Raw genomic sequence first — 17,483 nt, 5'->3', positions numbered from 1 at the left:
CCAATTCTCTGTCCACATCAATACCTTACCCCCAATACCGTGTGCTTTAAGTTTGCACACTAATCTCCTGTGTGGGACCTTGTCAAAAGCCTTTTGAAAATCCAAATATACCACATCCACTGGTTCTGCCCTATCCACTCTACTAGTTATATCCTCAAAAAATTCTATGAGATTCGTCAGACATGATTTTCCTTTCACAAATCCATGCTGACTTTGTCCGATGATTTCACCGCTTTCCAAATGTGCTGTTATCACATCTTTGATAACTGACTCTAGCATTTTCCCCACCACCGATGTTATGCTAACCGGTCTATAATTCCCCGGTTTCTCTCTCCCTCCTTTTTTAAAAAGTGGGGTTCAGGAACTAGTCCAGAATCTAAAGAGTTTTGAAAAATTATCACTAATGCATCCACTATTTCTTGGGCTACTTCCTTAAGCACTCTGGGATGCAGACCATCTGGCCCTAGGGATTTATCCGCCTTTAATCCCTTCAATTTACCTAACACCACTTCCCTACTAACATGTATTTCACTCAGTTCCTCCATCTCACTGGACCCCCTGTCCCTACTATTTCCGGAAGATTATTTATGTCCTCCTTAGTGAAGACAGAACCAAAGTAATTATTCAATTGGTCTGCCATGTCCTTGCTCCCCATAATCAATTCACCTGTTTCTGTCTGTAGGGGACCTACATTTGTCTTAACCAATCTTTTTCTTTTCACCTATCTATAAAAGCTTTTACAGTCAGTTTTTATGTTCCCTGCCAGTTTTCTCTCATAATCTTTTTTCCCCTTCCTAATTAAGCCCTTTGTCCTCCTCTGCTGAACTCTGAATTTCTCCCAGTCCTCAGGTGAGCCACTTTTTCTGGCTAATTTGTATGCTTCTTCTTTGGAATTGATACTATCCCTAATTTCCCTTGTCAGCCACGGGTGCACTATCTTCCTTGATTTATTCTTTTGCCAAACTGGGATGAACAAATGTTGTAGTTCATCCATGCGATCTTTAAATGCTCGCCATTGCATATCCACCGTCAACCCTTTAAGTGTCATTTGCCAGTCTATCTTAGTTAATTCACATCTCATACCTTCAAAGTTACCCTTCTTTAAGTTCAGAACCTTTGTTTCTGAATTAACTATGTCACTCTCCATCTTAATGAAGAATTCCACCATATTATGGTCACTCTTACCCAAGGGGCCTCTCACGACAAGATCGCTAATTAACCCTTCCTCATTGCTCAAAACCCAGTCCAGAATAGCCTGCTCTCTAGTTGGTTCCTCGACATGTTGGTTCAAAAAACCATCCTGCATACATTCCAAGAAATCCTCTTCCTCAGCACCTTTACCAATTTGGTTCACCCAATCTATATGTAGATTGAAGTCACCCATTATAACTGCTGTTCCTTTATTGCACACATTTCTAATTTCCTGTTTAATACCATCTCCGACCTCACTACTACTGTTAGGTGGCCTGTACACAACTCCCACCAGCGTCTTCTGCCCCTTAGTGTTATGCAGCTCTACCCATATCGATTCCACATCTTCCTGGCTTATGTCCTTCCTTTCTATTGCGTTAATCTCCTCTCTAACCAGCAATGCTACCCCATCTCCTTTTCTTTCATGTCTATCCCTCCTGAATATTTACTATCCCTGAATGTTGAGCTCCTATCCTTGGTCACCCTGGAGCCATGTCTCTGTGATCCCAACTATATCATATTCATTAATAACAATCTGCACTTTCAATTCATCCACCTTATTACGAATGCTCCTTGCATTGACTCACAAAGCCTTCAGGCACACTTTTACAACTCTCTTAGCCCTTATACAATTATGTTGAAAAGTGGCCCTTTTTGATTTTTGCCCTGGATTTGCCGGCCTGCCACTTTTACTTTTCTCCTTACGACTTTTTGCTTCTACCCTCATTTTACACCCCTCTGTCTCTCTGCACTGGTTCCCATCCCCCTGTTGTGAACTAACCTCCTCTCTCCTAGTCTCTTTAATTTGATTCCCACCCCCCCAACCATTCTAGTTTAAAGTCACCTCAGTAGCCCTCGCTAATCTCCCTGCCAGGATATTGGTCCCTCTTGCTGGGAGTCTGTGACCACTGGAATCTGTGCTTGTCCTCTGTTATTTAGACCATAAGACAAAGGAGCAAAAGTCGGCCATTCGGCCCATCGAGTCTGCTCCGCATTTTATCATGAGCTGATCCATTCTCCCATTTAATCCCACTCCCCCGCCTTCTCACCATAACCTTTGATGCCCTGGCTACTCAGATACCTATCAATCCCTGCCTTAAATACACCCAATGACTTGGCCTCCACTGCTGCCCGTGGCAACAAATTCCATAGATTCACCACCCTCTGACTAAAAAAATTTCTTTGCATCTCTGTTCTGAAAGGGCGCCCTTCAATCCTTAAATCATGCCCTCTCGTACTAGACTCCCCCATCATGGGAAACAACTTTGCCACATCCACTCTGTCTATGCCTTTCAACACTTGAAATGTTTCTATGAGGTCTCCCCTCATTCTCCTAAACTCCAAGGAATACAGTCCAACAGCGGACAAATGTTCCTCATATGTAACCCTCTCATTCCCGGAATCATTCTACTGTACCCTGTCCAACGCCAGCACATCCTTTATGATGTTTTGGAACGGTCTCAGTTTGCAGACAACATAAAAATTGGTGGAGTTGTGAATGGAGAAAGGTTGTGAACAGCAGGATCTAGATCAGTTGGAAAATTGTGCAGAGAAATGGCAGATATAGCTTAATCACAGAGGACAAATGTAAGCAGGAAGTGTAAATTCCGGCTGGTGGCGCAATGGGCATCAGCGCCAGACTCCGGAGCGAAGGCTCCCGAGTTCGAATCCAGGTCAGGCCGCCCCCCGAGCACACTTTCCATCCGTGCTGGGTTGAGCATCGAGCTAGCCACTCGGCCTCATGAAAAAACAAGGGTCGAGTCGGGAACGTTCATATCGTGACCCGGTTAATCCGAAAGGAGACCAATCCTGACACCACACGCCAGACAAGAATGGCTGACTGGTGCGACACGCTAAAACAAATGTAAATTAAATTTCTCAACCCTTAGAGGGATGTTGGAGTGTAAAGTAGATCAGATGGTAAAAAGGGCATGCAGCATGCTTGTCTTCAGTGTTTGGAGTGTTGAGTATAGAAATTGGGAAGTTATGTTGCAGTTGTATAAAACTTCGCGGCCACATTTGGAGTACTGCGTGGAGTTCTGGCCACTGCATCAGAGCAGAGACGTGGAGGCTTTGGAGAGCGTGCAGAAGAGCTTTACCTGGATAACAAGATTGTAGTTATAAGGAGATTTAGGGCAAACTTGTTATGTTTTCACAGGCGAGGGGGAATCTGATAGAAGTTTTATAAAATTATAGGAGATGTAGATAAACTCTTTATCCCAGAGTGGAAATTCAAATCATATGGAACATAGCATTAAGGTGAGAAGAGGAAAGTTTAAATGAGATGTGCAAAGTATGTTTTTTTTAACGTCGAGCGATAGGGAGAGATGGTGAAAGCAGATATGGTGATGATTATGAGTCATTTAGACAGATACATGAACAGGCAGGAATACAGGGATATGGACAGCGTGCAGGCAGTTTAACTGGCATCATGTCCTGTGACATACTGATCAGTGCTCCGAGAGCACACAGCATCACTTGGAGACCGTGGGAGAGTCTGGATTGGAGGGTGAGATTGTGAGCGGGGCAAAATTTAAACGTTCAGGCTGCCAAGAATGACTCTGTTGCTAAGGAAGCAGATACTCTCACAGACAAGTACTCGAACTGTCAAGGCACAGAATCTGTGGACCAAATGCTGTAAGTGGGACCAGTGGGCACCATAAACATGATGGGCTGAAGGGCCATTTTTTGTGTTGTGTCTCAAGAGCTTTAAGTACCTTGGATGGGATGGATAATTATTATATCAACACACACAAAATGGTGGAGGAACTCAACAGGTCAGGCAGAATCTATGGAAATGAATAAGCAGTCAACATTTCAAGCCAGAGCCTCTGTGCAGCCTGACCTGCTGAGTACCCCCAGCATTGAATGTGTGTTGCTCTGGACTTCCAGCATCTGCAGAATCTGTTGTGTTTATAATTGTTATGTCTATTCGGTCAACTAAAGAAGGAAATCGTCTTTGATGGAAGAAGCTCAGACTGGTGGAATTGCTTCTTGCTTCATAGATGGAGTGAGTGAGACAGTGGGGATGAGGAAGGGCATTGAGTGGGGTGAGGAGGAAACTCACTTTAGCTACACTTGTATTGCTAGAGCATTGTGGTGATCTTTCCCAGCGCTAACCTGTACAGTTTTTCAGGCCTACAGGTACATGGAAGAGATGGCTGCAAAATTATCCTCTGGTAATGTGACCTTTTACATCAAACAACAAATTGCTGAAGCCATTTACAAGGCAGTGGGTGTGCCACAGCAGGACGGCAGCGTGCAGAGAGTCCGACGGAACAGTGCAGAAGATGGAGGCGAAGTCGAAGAGGAGGTAGCTGAGGAGCCGTACGATGATCCTGAGCAATGACCTGCAAATTGTACAGATCCACATTCCAACACCGTTCAGCACATCTTGTATAAAGCACTGACCTTTTCCAGCCTCTCATGATTTATGACCATCTACCCACTGAGGCTGCTCTCCCCAGCCCCCCTGTTCTGCACTGCACGTCACCCTCGCAGGTTTCTGCGACTTTGCATTGTCAGCCCTCGTTGCAGGAAGCTTGTTTCCGTGACCTTGGAACTTCATCGGTTTGTTCACTGCGAGACTGGCAGGGGGTGAGGGAATCTGTGTCAGACAGCACACTACATCAGTTTGCCTGAGCTGGTTATCAGACGGGGAATAATCAAAATAAGGAACTGCCTGGACACAGCAAACAAGCAGAACCTTGCTCTACATCGCAGCCTGCTGGCCACACGTGGTAATCTAGAGAGGAGACCACAAACTCCAGATAATGTGGGAGCTCCATGGGATCTGCTGTTTGGGCAGAAAATATTAATGACCAACTCAGATCATAATTAATCTTCAACTCTGTTCCTTTCAGATTTATTATATATGTGTAGTTTGTGCTGAAATAGGTGGAAGCGGATTATTTAACATTATTAATATTTAATATTTGAATATGTAACCTTATTTGTACCACACTTTGTACACTGATGTGGTTAATAAGCATTCCCTTGTGAAATATTTTTTCACTTTTCATAAACAATAAATACTTCATGTGTGTTTAGCCTCCCTGTATGGTCAGCGATGTCTGCGTTAGCCTCCAGTGTTCTTTGTGTTTACTTGCCCCCCCACCACCACGTGTGGACAGTGATGTCTGCGTTTAGACCCCCCCCCATGGATGGTGATGATGTCTCTGTTTAGTCCAACCCCATGGGTAGTGATGTCTGTGTTTAACCCTCCTACCCCCCCCCCAGTGTGGATGGTGATGATGTCTGTGTTCAGCCTCCATTGTTGTGTGTTTAGCCCCCCACCCCATATGGGTGGCGATGTCTGTGCTCAGACTCCCTGTGTCAACAGTGATGTCTGCATTCACCCCTACTGTGTGGGCAGTGATGTCTGTGTTTAATCCATCTGTCTGGATGGTGATACCTGCGTTTAGCCCATCTGTCTGAACGGTGATGTCTGCGTTTAGCCCCCCGCCCCCACCGTCTGGATGGTGATGAATGGATCTTATATTTTTCACTTTGCACTGATCAGCAGGGTGCACTGCTCACTGAATTTCAGTGTGTGTCAGGTCATTTCCACCTCTCCTCAGTGCAACAGCTGTCCTGAGTGCCCGTTCCATTCTTCAGCATGTTGCATATTAAATCTTGCATTTTGATAAGAGATCCAGGATTTTGCCCCAATTACACCCAAGATCATCGGTCGAGTGGACAGTCGGACATTTTCCCAGGGTGAAAATGGCTAACACAAGGGGCATCATTTCCAAGCAACACACACAAGATGCTGGAGGAACTCGGCAGGCCAGGCAGCATCTATGGAAAAGAGGACAGTCAACGTTTTGAGCCGGGATCGTTCAGCAGAACTGGAGAGAAAAGCTGAGGAGCAGATTTAAAAGGTGGGGGGAGGGAGGGGAGAGACAAACACCAGGTGACAGATGAAACCTGGAGGGGGAAGGACGGAGTAATGAGCGGGGAAGTAAATCGGTGAAAGAGACAGAAGACCACGGAAAAAAGAAAAGGGGGGAGGGGCACCAGAGGGAGGCGATGGACAGGCAAGGAGATGAGGTGAGAGAGCGTAAAAGGGGTGGGGAATGATGAAGGTGAAGGTGAGGGGGAGGTGGGGCATTACCGGAAGTTTGAGAAGTCGATGTTCATGCCATCAGGTCGGAGGCTACCCAGACGGAATATAAGATGTTGTTCCTCCAACCCGAGTGTGGCTTCATCTTTACAGTAGAGGAGGCCATGGATAGACATATGGGAATGGGAAGTGGAATTAAAATCTCCACTTGGAGATCCTGATTTTTCTGGCAGACGGAGCGTAGGTGCTCAGCGAATTGGTTTCCCAATGTACGTCGGGTCTCACCAATATACAGCAGGCCACACCAGGAGCACCAGACGCAGTGTATGATTTCATCAGACTCACAGGTGAAGTGTCACCTCACCTGGAAGGACTGTTCGGAGCCCTGAAAGGTAGTGAGGGAAGTGGAGTAGGGGCAGGCATAGCACTTGTTCCGCTTGCAAGAATAAATGCCAGGAGGGAGATCAGTGGGGAGGACGAATGGACAAGGAGTGATCCCTGCGGAAAGCAGAACGTTGGGGGAGGGAGGAAAAAATGTGCTCGGTGGTGGGATCCCGTTGGAGATGGTGGAAGTTGTGGAGAATTGTGTACTGGATGCAGAGGCTGGTGGGGTGGTAGGTGAGGACAAGAGGAACCCTATCAGTTGCTGGAGGAGGGGGTGAGAGCAGACATGCGTGAAACGGAAGAGATGTGGTTGGGGGCAGCGTTGATGGTGGAGGAATGGAAGCCCCTTTCTTTGAAGGAGGACATTTGCTTCATTTCCGAATGAAAAGCCTTATCTTGAGAGCAGATGTGATGGAGACAGAGGAATTGAGAGAAGGGGATGGTGTTTTTAGGGAAGGGTGGGAAGAGGTATTGTCTAAGTAGCTGTGAGAGTCCGTGGATTTGTAATAGACGTCAGTAGATAAGCTGTCTCCAGAGACAGAGAGTTTGAGAAAGGGGAGAAAGGTGTTAGAAATGGACCATGTAAATTTGAGGGCAGGGTGGAAGTTGGAGGCAAAGTGGATGAAGTCGATGAGTTCCACATGGGTGCAGGAAGCAGTGCCAAAGCAATGCCAATGCAGTTGTCAATGTAGTGTAGGATAAGTACGGGACAGTCACCAGTGTAGGCTTGGAATTCAGACTGTTCCACGTAGCGGACAACAGGCACGCATAACTGGATCCCTACACCTTTTGTTTGAAGGAAGTGAGAGCAGCCAAAGGAGACATTATTTAGAGTGAGGACAAGTTACACTAGGCGGGGGAGAGTGGTGGTGGGGAAGGGTAACTGCTTGGGTCTGGTGACCAGAAAGAAACTGAGAGCTTTGAGGTCTTCTGGTGGGGGATGGAGGTGTAAAGGGACTGGACATCCATAGTAAAAATAAGTTGATGTGGGCCATTTTTAGATGTTTGGAAGGAAGTATAAGGGGGTTGGGTGTGAGAGATAGATTTTTTTTTACACAGAGAGTAGTGGGTGCATGGAACACCCTGCCAGAGAAGCTGGTAGAGGCAGATAATTAGGGACATGTAAGAAACTTAAATAGGCACATGAATGATAGAAAAATGGAAGGTTATGGTGCATTGAAAAAATATTCAGCCCCCACAGCTATTCTCACATTTTACTGTCTCATTTTCCAAATTTGAAATATGCTGAAATAGGATTTTGAGCAAATTTACAAAACATTCTGCATCACGTCAAATAAAAAAAAATTACAAAACTTCTCACCAATTTGCTAAAAATTTAAAACCAAACTTGTGAGGTTGAAAAAATGTTCACCCCTTTGTAATTACTATACAACTTTCCTCAGCTGCAATACTGTATATTAATTTACCAACTCACCCAGTTTTTTGATGTAGAAGATTGGAGGATCACCTGAATAACTACCCCCCTCTCTCTGTAAGGTCCAACAATATGGTCAATTTTCAACAGACCAAACCAAAATGAAGACAAAAGAGCATTCGAGGCAAGTCAGGGAATTGGTAACAGAGAAACACAAATCTAGGGAAGGGTACAAGATCATCTCAAAGGCACTAAACATGCTTTGGAGCTTACTGCAGCCCATCGCGAAAAAGTGGGAAAAATATGAAACCACAACCACGCCGCCTAGGTCAGGTTAACCCTCAAAACTTAGTCGCTGGAGAAGAATCACACTTGTAAGAGGCTACTGTGATGGCAACAGTCACTCTGAGTGAGCTGCAGAAGTCAGTGGCTGCAACTGGAGATGAAGTTCATGGCTCCACAATCTCTAAGGCCTTGCACAAAAAGGGCATGGACGTCTGTGAAGGACAAGTCTTTGAGTATATTTAAAGCGGAGGTTGATAGATTCTTAATTAGTAAAGTTGAGGTTATATGGTGAAGGCAGGAGAATAAATCAGCCATGATGAAATATAGTATTATAGTTTAATCTTAGGGTGGGTTAAAAGGTCAACAGGCACAACACTGTGGGCCAAAGGACTTGTACCCAGCTGTACTGTTCTGTGTTAACCTGTACATTTTTGGACAGTGGGAAGAAACTGGAGCACTCAGAGGAAACCCGCATGGTCTCAGACAGAACGTACAAAGTTGTTACAGACAGAGGTGGGAATTGAACCCAGGTCATGTTAACTGCTGCACCTTTTTAAAACTTCCAATTGGGATAAAGATTCATTCCTGCCTCTCTTCCCATTGTTGTACCCTGAGTATCAACAGAACATGCAATAGATCTGTGATACAGTTATTATTGGCCACTCCTTCATTCTCCCACAGTTACTAATGCTGAGAACCCTCGTGACAAATACTGGGTCTTGGGTCTCCTGAGCCACAGCCCTTCCAGATACATCAGCAACACTGCAAGAGACACATCTGTAAAGGAACAATGTCTGACTTGACTGGTTCTCCCTTGGCCACCCTCTCTGTCCTGCTCTGTTGCCTGGGTTGGGGAGCATGCCTTATGAGAATAGGTTGAGTGAACTCAGCCTTTTCACCTTGGAGTGACGGAGGATTGTATAAGATGATGAGAGGCATTGACCGTGTGGATAGTCAGAGGCTTTTTCCCAGGGCTGAAATGGCTAACACGAGAGGGCACAGTTTTAAGGTGCTTGGAAGTAGCTACAGAGGAGATGTCAGGGATAAGTTTTTTTACGCAGAGATATGTGAGTGTGTGGAATGGGCTGCTGGCAATGGTGGTGGAGGTAGATACGATAGGGTCTTTTAAGAGACTCCTGGATAAGTACATGGAGCTTAGAAAAATAGAGGGCTATGGGTAACCTTAGGTAATTTCTAAGTAAGTACATATTCAGCACAGCATTGTGGGCCGAAGGGCCTGTATTGTGTTGTAGGGTTTCCATGTTTCTATCTCAGCACGCACCACCACTCCTAATCATTGGAACTGAGCACGAGTGTGCTGGCCTGACCTGGGAGCTCTGTTATCTCTGAATTTAACCCCTGATGGGAACTGAGGGTATTGAGGAGACCTTCATCGGTATTGGGAGATTCAAGGTCATCTCTGGTCCCCATCTCCACATCCTGTTCACTGCCGTCCACCCTCTCCCTCTGGCCACCACCATTCCGATAATGAGACTTCCTCAAGTTCTTCTTCATCCTCCACTGTTGCAGTTTCTTCCTCAGTTCATGTTGGACCTGAGCACACAAGGAGATTGAAGCAATGGTTAGACACAATGCCTCAAATTAAGTTGCACGTACATTGCTGACAACCTCCAGGTGGTTCAGGGAAAAGCAGGTACAGACAGAAACAGCCACACCAAACTTCCCGATAATTCTATCCATGACCCAGGAGTCTGTGGGAGTGCGCATGTCTATCAGCACACTGGTGTCCACGTCCTCTCAACAACAGGAGAAAGGTGAGGCAGGGCAGGAATGGCTAATAAGAAGGGTCATAATTTTAAGTCGATTAGAGAGAAATATAGGTGGGATGTCAGAGGTAAGCTTTTTTTTAAAAAGGGTGGTGGGTGCCTGAAGCACTCTGCCAGGGATGTTGGAAGAGGCAGATACATGGGGGACATTTAAGAGACTCCTTAGATAGCCAGCTGGATGATAGGAAAATGGGGGGTATTGTATGAGTGAAGGTTTAGCGTGATCTTAGAGAAGGCACAACATCATGGGCAAAGGACTTGTATTGGGCTGCATTGTTCGATGTTCCAGCACACATAAAATACTACAGAAACTCAGCAGGTCAGGTAGCACCTACGGAGGGGAATGAACAGTCAATATTTCAGGCCGAGACCCTTCATCAGCACCCTTTACTCTCAAACAGAGGCCGGATGTGGTCTATTTGACTGCTCCTTCTCCGAAGCTCCATTCGTTGCTAGATGGGACCAGTGTCCTATCACCAACAGAAGCAAATGGCTGCAGAGTGAGGTTGGTCCTCTGCTCCTACCCTAGCCTCTGGCTGTATCCCAGGTTGGGTTCTGGGTCTGTACTCCTTGCAGAGACTCTCAGAGTGCAATGCTGACAGATACACAAAACTTAATCGGTAATGATTATCTTACCTCTCCGTTAATAAAGCAATAAAGGACAGCAACCAGCAGGCCCTGGAAATTAAACAGAAAGGTGAGTTGTTCCAACCAATAAATCTATCTATCTAACAAATACTCTTACATCAAGTTACCCCAATCCTCACTTACAAAATAAGGACATAAAGGGGAATAAGGCATTCAAACCATTAACCTAGAGCAACATCCTACTGGAGGAATTTAGTGGGTCAAACATCATCTGTAGGAGAAAAGGAATTGTCAACATTCCAGGATCTGCAATCTGTTGTATATCAACACCACTTTTCTGCTCCCTCCTCATTCACCGAATCCCAGTTAGTCTGTGCCGTGATTTGCCAATCTACTTTAGAACGTAGAATGGTACAGCATTGGGACAAGCTCTTCAACCCACAATGCTGTGCCAAACCAAACAAATGAATAATCAAGTGGCCAACCAAATGAATTCCTTAGGTGTATCTGTCTTTACCACCATCTCAAGCAGCACATTCCATGGTACCCACCACTCCTTTGGGTAAAATTACTCATCCTTCACATTTCCCTTGAAATTATCCCCCTCACCATAAATGCATGCCCTCTGGTACTAGACACTTTATCCCTTGGAAAAAGATACTGTCTGTCTATTCTTTGCTTCTCATGATCTTATAAACCTCTATCAGATCTCCATAAGACATAGGAGCAGAATTAGGCCATCTGGCCCATCAATTCTGCTCCAACATTCAATCATGGCTGATCCTTTTATTTTCTCCTCCTCAACCCCAGTTCCCAGCCTTCTCCCCGTAACCTTTGATGCAATGTCCAATCAAGGACCTATCAATTTTTGCCTCAAATACACCCAATTACTTGGCCTCCACAGCTGCATGTGCAACAAATTCACCACCCTTTGGCTAAAGAAATTTCTCCGCATCTGTTTTGAAAGGGCGCCCCTCTATTCTGAGTCTGTGCCCTCTTGTCCTAGACTCTCCCACCATAGGATACATCCTTTCCACATCTACTCTGTCTAGGCCTTTCAACATTCGAAAGGTTTCAATGAGATCCCCCCTCATCCTTCTGAATTCCAGCGAGTACAGACCCAGAACCAACAAACATTCCTCGTATGATAACCCTCTCGTTCCTGGAATCATCCTTGTGAACCTCCTCTGGGCCCTCTCCAATGCCAGCACATCTTTTCTAAGCTGAGGGGCCCAAAACTGTTCACAGCACTCAAGGTGAGGCCTCACCAGTGCATTATAAAACCTCAGCATCACATCCTTGCCTTTGTATTCCAGATCCCTTGAAATGAATGTGAACATGGCATTTGCCTTCCTCACCAGCGACTCAACCTGCAAGTTAACCTTCAAGGTGTTCTGCACAAGGACAGCCAAGACCCTCTGCATCTCAGATTCCTGGATTTTCTCCCCATTTAGAAAATAGTTTGCGCATTTATTTCTATTTCCAAAGTGCATGACCATGCATTTTCCAACATTGTATTTCATTTGCCACTTTCTTGCTCATTTTCCTAATTTGTCTAAGTTCTTCTGCATCCTACTTGTTTCCTCAACACTACCTGCCCCTCCACCAATCTTTGTCTCAACTACAAAATTGGCAACAAAACCATCTATTACATCATCTAAATCATTGACATACAGCATAAAAAGCAGTCCCAACACCGATCCCTGCAGAACAGCACTAGTCACTGGCAGCCGACCAGACAAGAATCCTTTTATTCCCACTCGCTGTCTCCTACCAGTCAGCCAATGCTCTAATCATGTTAGTAACTTTCTAGTAATACCATGGGCTCTTAACTTGGTAAGCAACCTTGTCAAAGGCCTTCTGAAAGTCTAAATATACAACATCCACTGCATCCCTTTTATCTATCCTACTTGTATCTCCTCAAAGGATTCTAACAGATTTGTCAGGCAGGATTTTCCCTTAAGGAAACCATGCTGACTTTGTCCTATCTTGTCCTGTGTCACCAAGTACTCCATCACCTCATCCTTAACAAGTGACTCCAACATCTTCCCAACCACTAAGGTCAGGCTAACTGGTCTATAAATTCCTTTCTGCTGCCTTCCTCCTTTCGTAAAGAGTGGAGTAACATTTGCAATTTTCCAGTCCTCTGGCACCATGCCAGAGTCCAATGATTTTTGAAAGATCATTTCTAATGCCTCCACAATCTCTAACGCTACCTCTTTCAGAACACTAGCGTGCAGTTCATCTGGTCCGGGTGGCTTATGTACCTTTAGGTCTTTCAGCTTTTTGAGGACCTTCTCTCTTGTAACAGTAACTGCACCCACTTCTCTTCCTCCACACACTACAACATCAGGCATACTGCTGGTGTCTTCCATAGTGAAGACTGATGTAAAATTAGTTCATCATCCATCTCCTTGTCCCACGTTATTATTTCTCCTGTCTCGTTTTCTAGTGGTCCTATATCCACTCTCATCTCTTTTACTTTTAACATACTTGAAAAAATTTTACTATCCACTTAGAGCAACACACACGAAATTGCTGGTGAACGCAGCAGGCCAAGCAGCATCTATAGGAAGAAGTACAGTCGACGTTTCAGGCCGAGACCCTTCCAGCATTTTGTGTGTGTTGCTTGAATTTCCAGCATCTGCAGATTTCCTCGTGTTTGCGTTTTACTATCCACTTTGATATTATTTGCTAGCTTGCTTTCATATTTCCTCCTTTCCCTTCTAATGATTTTTTTAGTTGCTCTTGGTAGATTTTTTAAAACTTCCTAATCCTCTATTTTCCCACTAATTTTTGCTTTGTTGTGTGCCATTTCTTTTGCTTTTACAACAGCTTTCACTTCCCGTGTCAGCCACGGTTGTACTATTTTACCATTTGAGTATTTCTTCATTTTTGGAATACACATGTCCTGCACCTTCCTCATTTTTCCCAGAAACGCACGCCATTGCTGCTCTGCTGACATCCCTGCCAGCATCTCCTTCCAATTTACTTTGGCCAACTCCTCTCTCATACCACTGTAATTTCCCTTACTCCACTGAAATACTGCTACATCAGAATTTACTTTCTCCCTATCAAATTTCAAGTTGAACTCAATCATATTATCATCACTGGTTCCTAAGAGTTCTTTTACCTTAAGCTCCCAAATCGCTTCCGGTTCATTACATAGCACCCAATCCAGTATAGCTGATCCCCTAGTAGGCTCAATGTCAAACTGCTCTAAACAGCCATCTCTTAGGCATTCAACAAACTCACTCTCTTGAGATCCATCACCAACCGACCAATCGAGCTGCATTTTAAAATCTCCCATGACTACCATAACATTGCCCTTTTGACTCGCCTTTTCTATTTCCTGTTGTAACCTGTGGTCCACCTCCCAGCCACTGTTGAGAGGCCTGTGTATAACTGTCATCAACGTCCTTTTACCCTTGCAGTTTCTTAACTCAACCCACAAGGATTCAACATTTTTTGATCCTATGTCACATCTTTCTACTGATTTGATGCCATTCTTTACCAGTAGAGCCACACCACCCCCTCTGCCTACCTTCCTATCCCTCCAATACAATGTGTAACCTTGGACATTCAGCTCCCAACTACAACCATCCTTCAGCCACGATTCAGTGATGGCCACAACATCATCCCGGGCAATCTGTAAAAGTGCAACAAGATCATCCACCTTATTGCTTATACTCCCTGCATGGAGATACAAACCTTGAGTACCGTATTTGCAATCCTTTCTGATTCTGCATCCCTAATGACTTGATACTCAGCCTGTTGGCTGCAACTAAGTCCCATCACCTGCCTGCCCTTCCTGACAATCTGACTGCATGGTATCTTTACATTTTTACCATCCATCCTATCCTGAATCCCTTCACTCCAGTTCCCACACCCCTGTCAAGTTAGTTTAAATCCTCCCCAACATCTAACAAACCTGCCCATGAGAATATTGGTCCCCCTCGGGTTCAGATGCAACCCGTCACTTTTGAACAGGTCATACCTCCCCCAGAAGAGATCCCAATGATCCAAGAACCTGAAACCCTGCCCCCTGCACCAACTTCTCAGCCATGCATTTATCTGCCAAGTCTTCCTGTTTCTACCTCACTGGTGCTTGGCACAGACAACGATCCAGAAATTACTACCCAGGAGGTCCCGGTTTTTAGCCTTTTACCTTCTTCTTCTTCATGTGTCTTGTGCGTTACACACTTGGGCGATCATGACTCATCACATCGAACGATCCCACACAGCGTCAATGATATCTGACACACTTAGATCTGTTAGTTCTTTCACAGTGTCCATATATTTTCTTCTTTGACTTCCTCTTCCGCGTTTCCCAGGCATACGGCCTTGTAATGTAAGGCATTCTATTTCTCCCTTTCTGATGACATGGCCCAGGAATTTAAGTTTCCTCTCATTTAATGTTCTCATTAAAGATCTTTTTGTATGGGCACGTTGGAGTACTGTCTCATTAGTTACCCTATCTCTATATGATACTTTCAGCATTCTTCTAAGAAACCACATTTCTGTTGCTTCTCAGTTTCTTTGGAATTCTGGTGTTATAGTCCATGTTTCGGAAGTGTACAGCAAGATTGACCAGATGTAACATTTTAGTAGCCCAACCCTTGTCATAGAAGCATGTCTGTTGGTAAAAATCGGTTTCATTTTTTGGAAGCTTTAGAGAACTTTTTACCTAGCTCCCTAAGTTCTCTTTTCAGGACCTCATTGCTTTTCCTTCCTATGTCATTAGTACCAATATGTACCAAGAATTCGGGCTGCCTCCTCTTCCCCTCCAAAATGTTGTGGACATGATCTGTGACATCCCTGACCCCGGCACCTGGGAGGCAACATACCATCCGGGTGTCCCGTTCACATTCACAGAATCTCCTGTCTGTTCCCCTCACTATCAAGTCCCCTATCACTGCCATTCCCTTCTTCTCTCTCTTTCCCTCCTGCACACAGACCCATTCTCTGTGCCTGTAACCCGGGCACCATGGCATTCTCCCAGGAGATCATCCCCAACAAAAGTATTGAAAGCAGTACACTTGTTTTTGAGGGGAATGGCCACAGGGGTGCTCTGCTCTAACTGCCTATTTCCATTTCTCCTGGTTACCCAGCTACTCGCCTCCTGCAGCTTCGGGGTGACTACTTCCCTGCTCTCCCGTATAAGCTGAAGGTCATTCAGCTGCTGCTCCAGATCCCTAACACGGTCTTCAAGGAGCTGCAGCCGGATGCACTTCATGCAGATGTAGCTCCCCAGAGACTCTGGGTCTCCCAGTTCTACAACATCTGGCATGACGAGCACACCACAGCCATTTAAATGGTACAGTAAGAGAGGGAATAAAACAAAAAAGAAACCTTAATAGTCGCTTTACACAGAGTTGACGCCTCTTCCCGAGCCGAAGCCTCCTTTGAGCCAAAGCCTGTCACTTGTACTCTCGCCACTGGCCTACTCCCGACAATGGCTGTTCCGTTTAACCCTTCTGTACTTTTATTTAGCTCGTAGAGCTCGGTTGACACCGCTGATAGGCCACGTACAATGGACAAACGCTCTCGAAGCTCCCTTTTCAAATAATCGTCGTGGACCTGCGAGAAATCACTCTTGGTAGAGGTCTGTTGACCCGGCTGATAGGCCACGTACAATCTCCCCTTAGCTTCCACTCCTCCAGAGAAAATAACCCAAGTTTGTCCAGCCTCTGGTTATAGCACACGTCCTCTAAACCAGGTTGCATCCTGGTAAATCTCTTCTGCACCCTCTCCAAGGCCTCAGCATCCTTCCTATAACGGGGCAACTTTTATAAACTTCCTGACTTTTGAACATTGCCTCGACTAATGAAAGCAGTGTAACTCTCCGTTCGGTTAGCGGCTTAATCCCGGGGAAGACAGCCCCCAGCCCGGCCAAACCTAAGAAATCTTGCTTGGGTGGATGCTGCGCGATGTGTTCCCTGTTACAAATCAGTACCACAAAACAGCAAACAGTACACAATGTGCGATTAAACAACTGAGCTTTATAATTCTTAATTTGACTATATGGTTAGTAAAGAAACAAAAAGAAAAGGGCCCATCCTCATGAAAAAGTCGAATGTGCAACATTGGAGCTCACGGTTCCGTTCATTTGTTCCCCGTTGTCCTCCAAGTGTCGCCGACCCTCGGACCCTCGCTCCAAGTCCACTCTGTCCCGCTGTCCGCCAACTCTCTCCATTCATGTCTTCTCTCCTCATCTCTCCTCAACAAAAGACCACTCCCAGACCCACAAGAAAGAACAACATGCCTCTCATTGGCTAGCATACATGTCAAAGGCCCTGTTATCTCTAGTCATAACCCAAACATTGCTGCTACAGAGAGACCATTACCTCAGCAGTGAAACATTACAGAGAGGCCATTACATTAGCGTGAAACCTTACAGCGTCTTATATTCTCCCCACACCAAATCTGGTCATGTCCTCATGACGTTGAGATAATTCGCCAACCCTTCCTGCAAAACACAAAGCCCAATCCAGGTGCACAAGGCAGTGACATAGCTCCCCAAAACAGTATGGGTCACACTCTGTTCCCCCGGTGCTACGTATCTGGTGGTCTCTCGAGATCTCTCTGCTCATCAACACTGTTGAGGGTCTTGCCCTTAACTCGGTACTGTTTTATATATTCCATCCACCGAGGGGTAACACTTCACATTTGGCCTGGTTAAACAATATCTACCATTTCTCTGCTCATATCTGCAACTGATCTACATCCCACTGTATCCTTTGCCAGTCTGCTAATGCTATCCACAACACTACCAATATCATCTGCAAACTTACTAACTCACCCATGC

At 45.3% G+C, this 17,483-nt stretch overlaps 2 protein-coding genes across 6 annotated transcripts in view; one reads left to right on the top strand and one right to left on the bottom strand.

The window, feature by feature from the left end:
* ift140 (intraflagellar transport 140 homolog (Chlamydomonas)) overlaps window positions 1-5,204 on the top strand; it is a 232,275-nt gene extending 227,071 nt beyond the window's left edge. Inside the window, exon 30 of the mRNA XM_072269234.1 lies at window positions 4,328-5,204. Coding sequence (XP_072125335.1) covers window positions 4,328-4,540 — 213 coding nt within the window. The 3' untranslated portion in view covers window positions 4,541-5,204. The remainder of the gene's footprint in view (window positions 1-4,327) is intronic.
* A 2,729-nt stretch (window positions 5,205-7,933) lies between these two features.
* The window catches only part of LOC140203498 (glucagon-like peptide 1 receptor), a 45,906-nt gene continuing 36,356 nt past the window's right edge, over window positions 7,934-17,483 (bottom strand). For 4 of the 5 annotated variants that reach the window (XM_072269580.1, XM_072269581.1, XM_072269582.1 and 1 more), the window contains exons 12-13: window positions 10,724-10,765; window positions 7,934-9,854 (exon numbers count right to left, since the gene is read on the bottom strand). In XM_072269580.1, the coding sequence (XP_072125681.1) occupies window positions 9,591-9,854; window positions 10,724-10,765 (306 nt within the window). In that variant the 3' untranslated portion in view covers window positions 7,934-9,590. The remainder of the gene's footprint in view (window positions 9,855-10,723; window positions 10,766-17,483) is intronic. The other variant, XM_072269584.1, reaches the window with a different exon arrangement.

Source organism: Mobula birostris, chromosome 9 (genome assembly GCF_030028105.1).
Source record: "Mobula birostris isolate sMobBir1 chromosome 9, sMobBir1.hap1, whole genome shotgun sequence".
Taxonomy (NCBI): Eukaryota; Metazoa; Chordata; class Chondrichthyes; order Myliobatiformes; family Myliobatidae; genus Mobula; species Mobula birostris.
The sequence above is the reverse complement of the archived record's forward strand: the minus strand, read 5'-3'. Positions and strand labels throughout refer to the sequence as shown.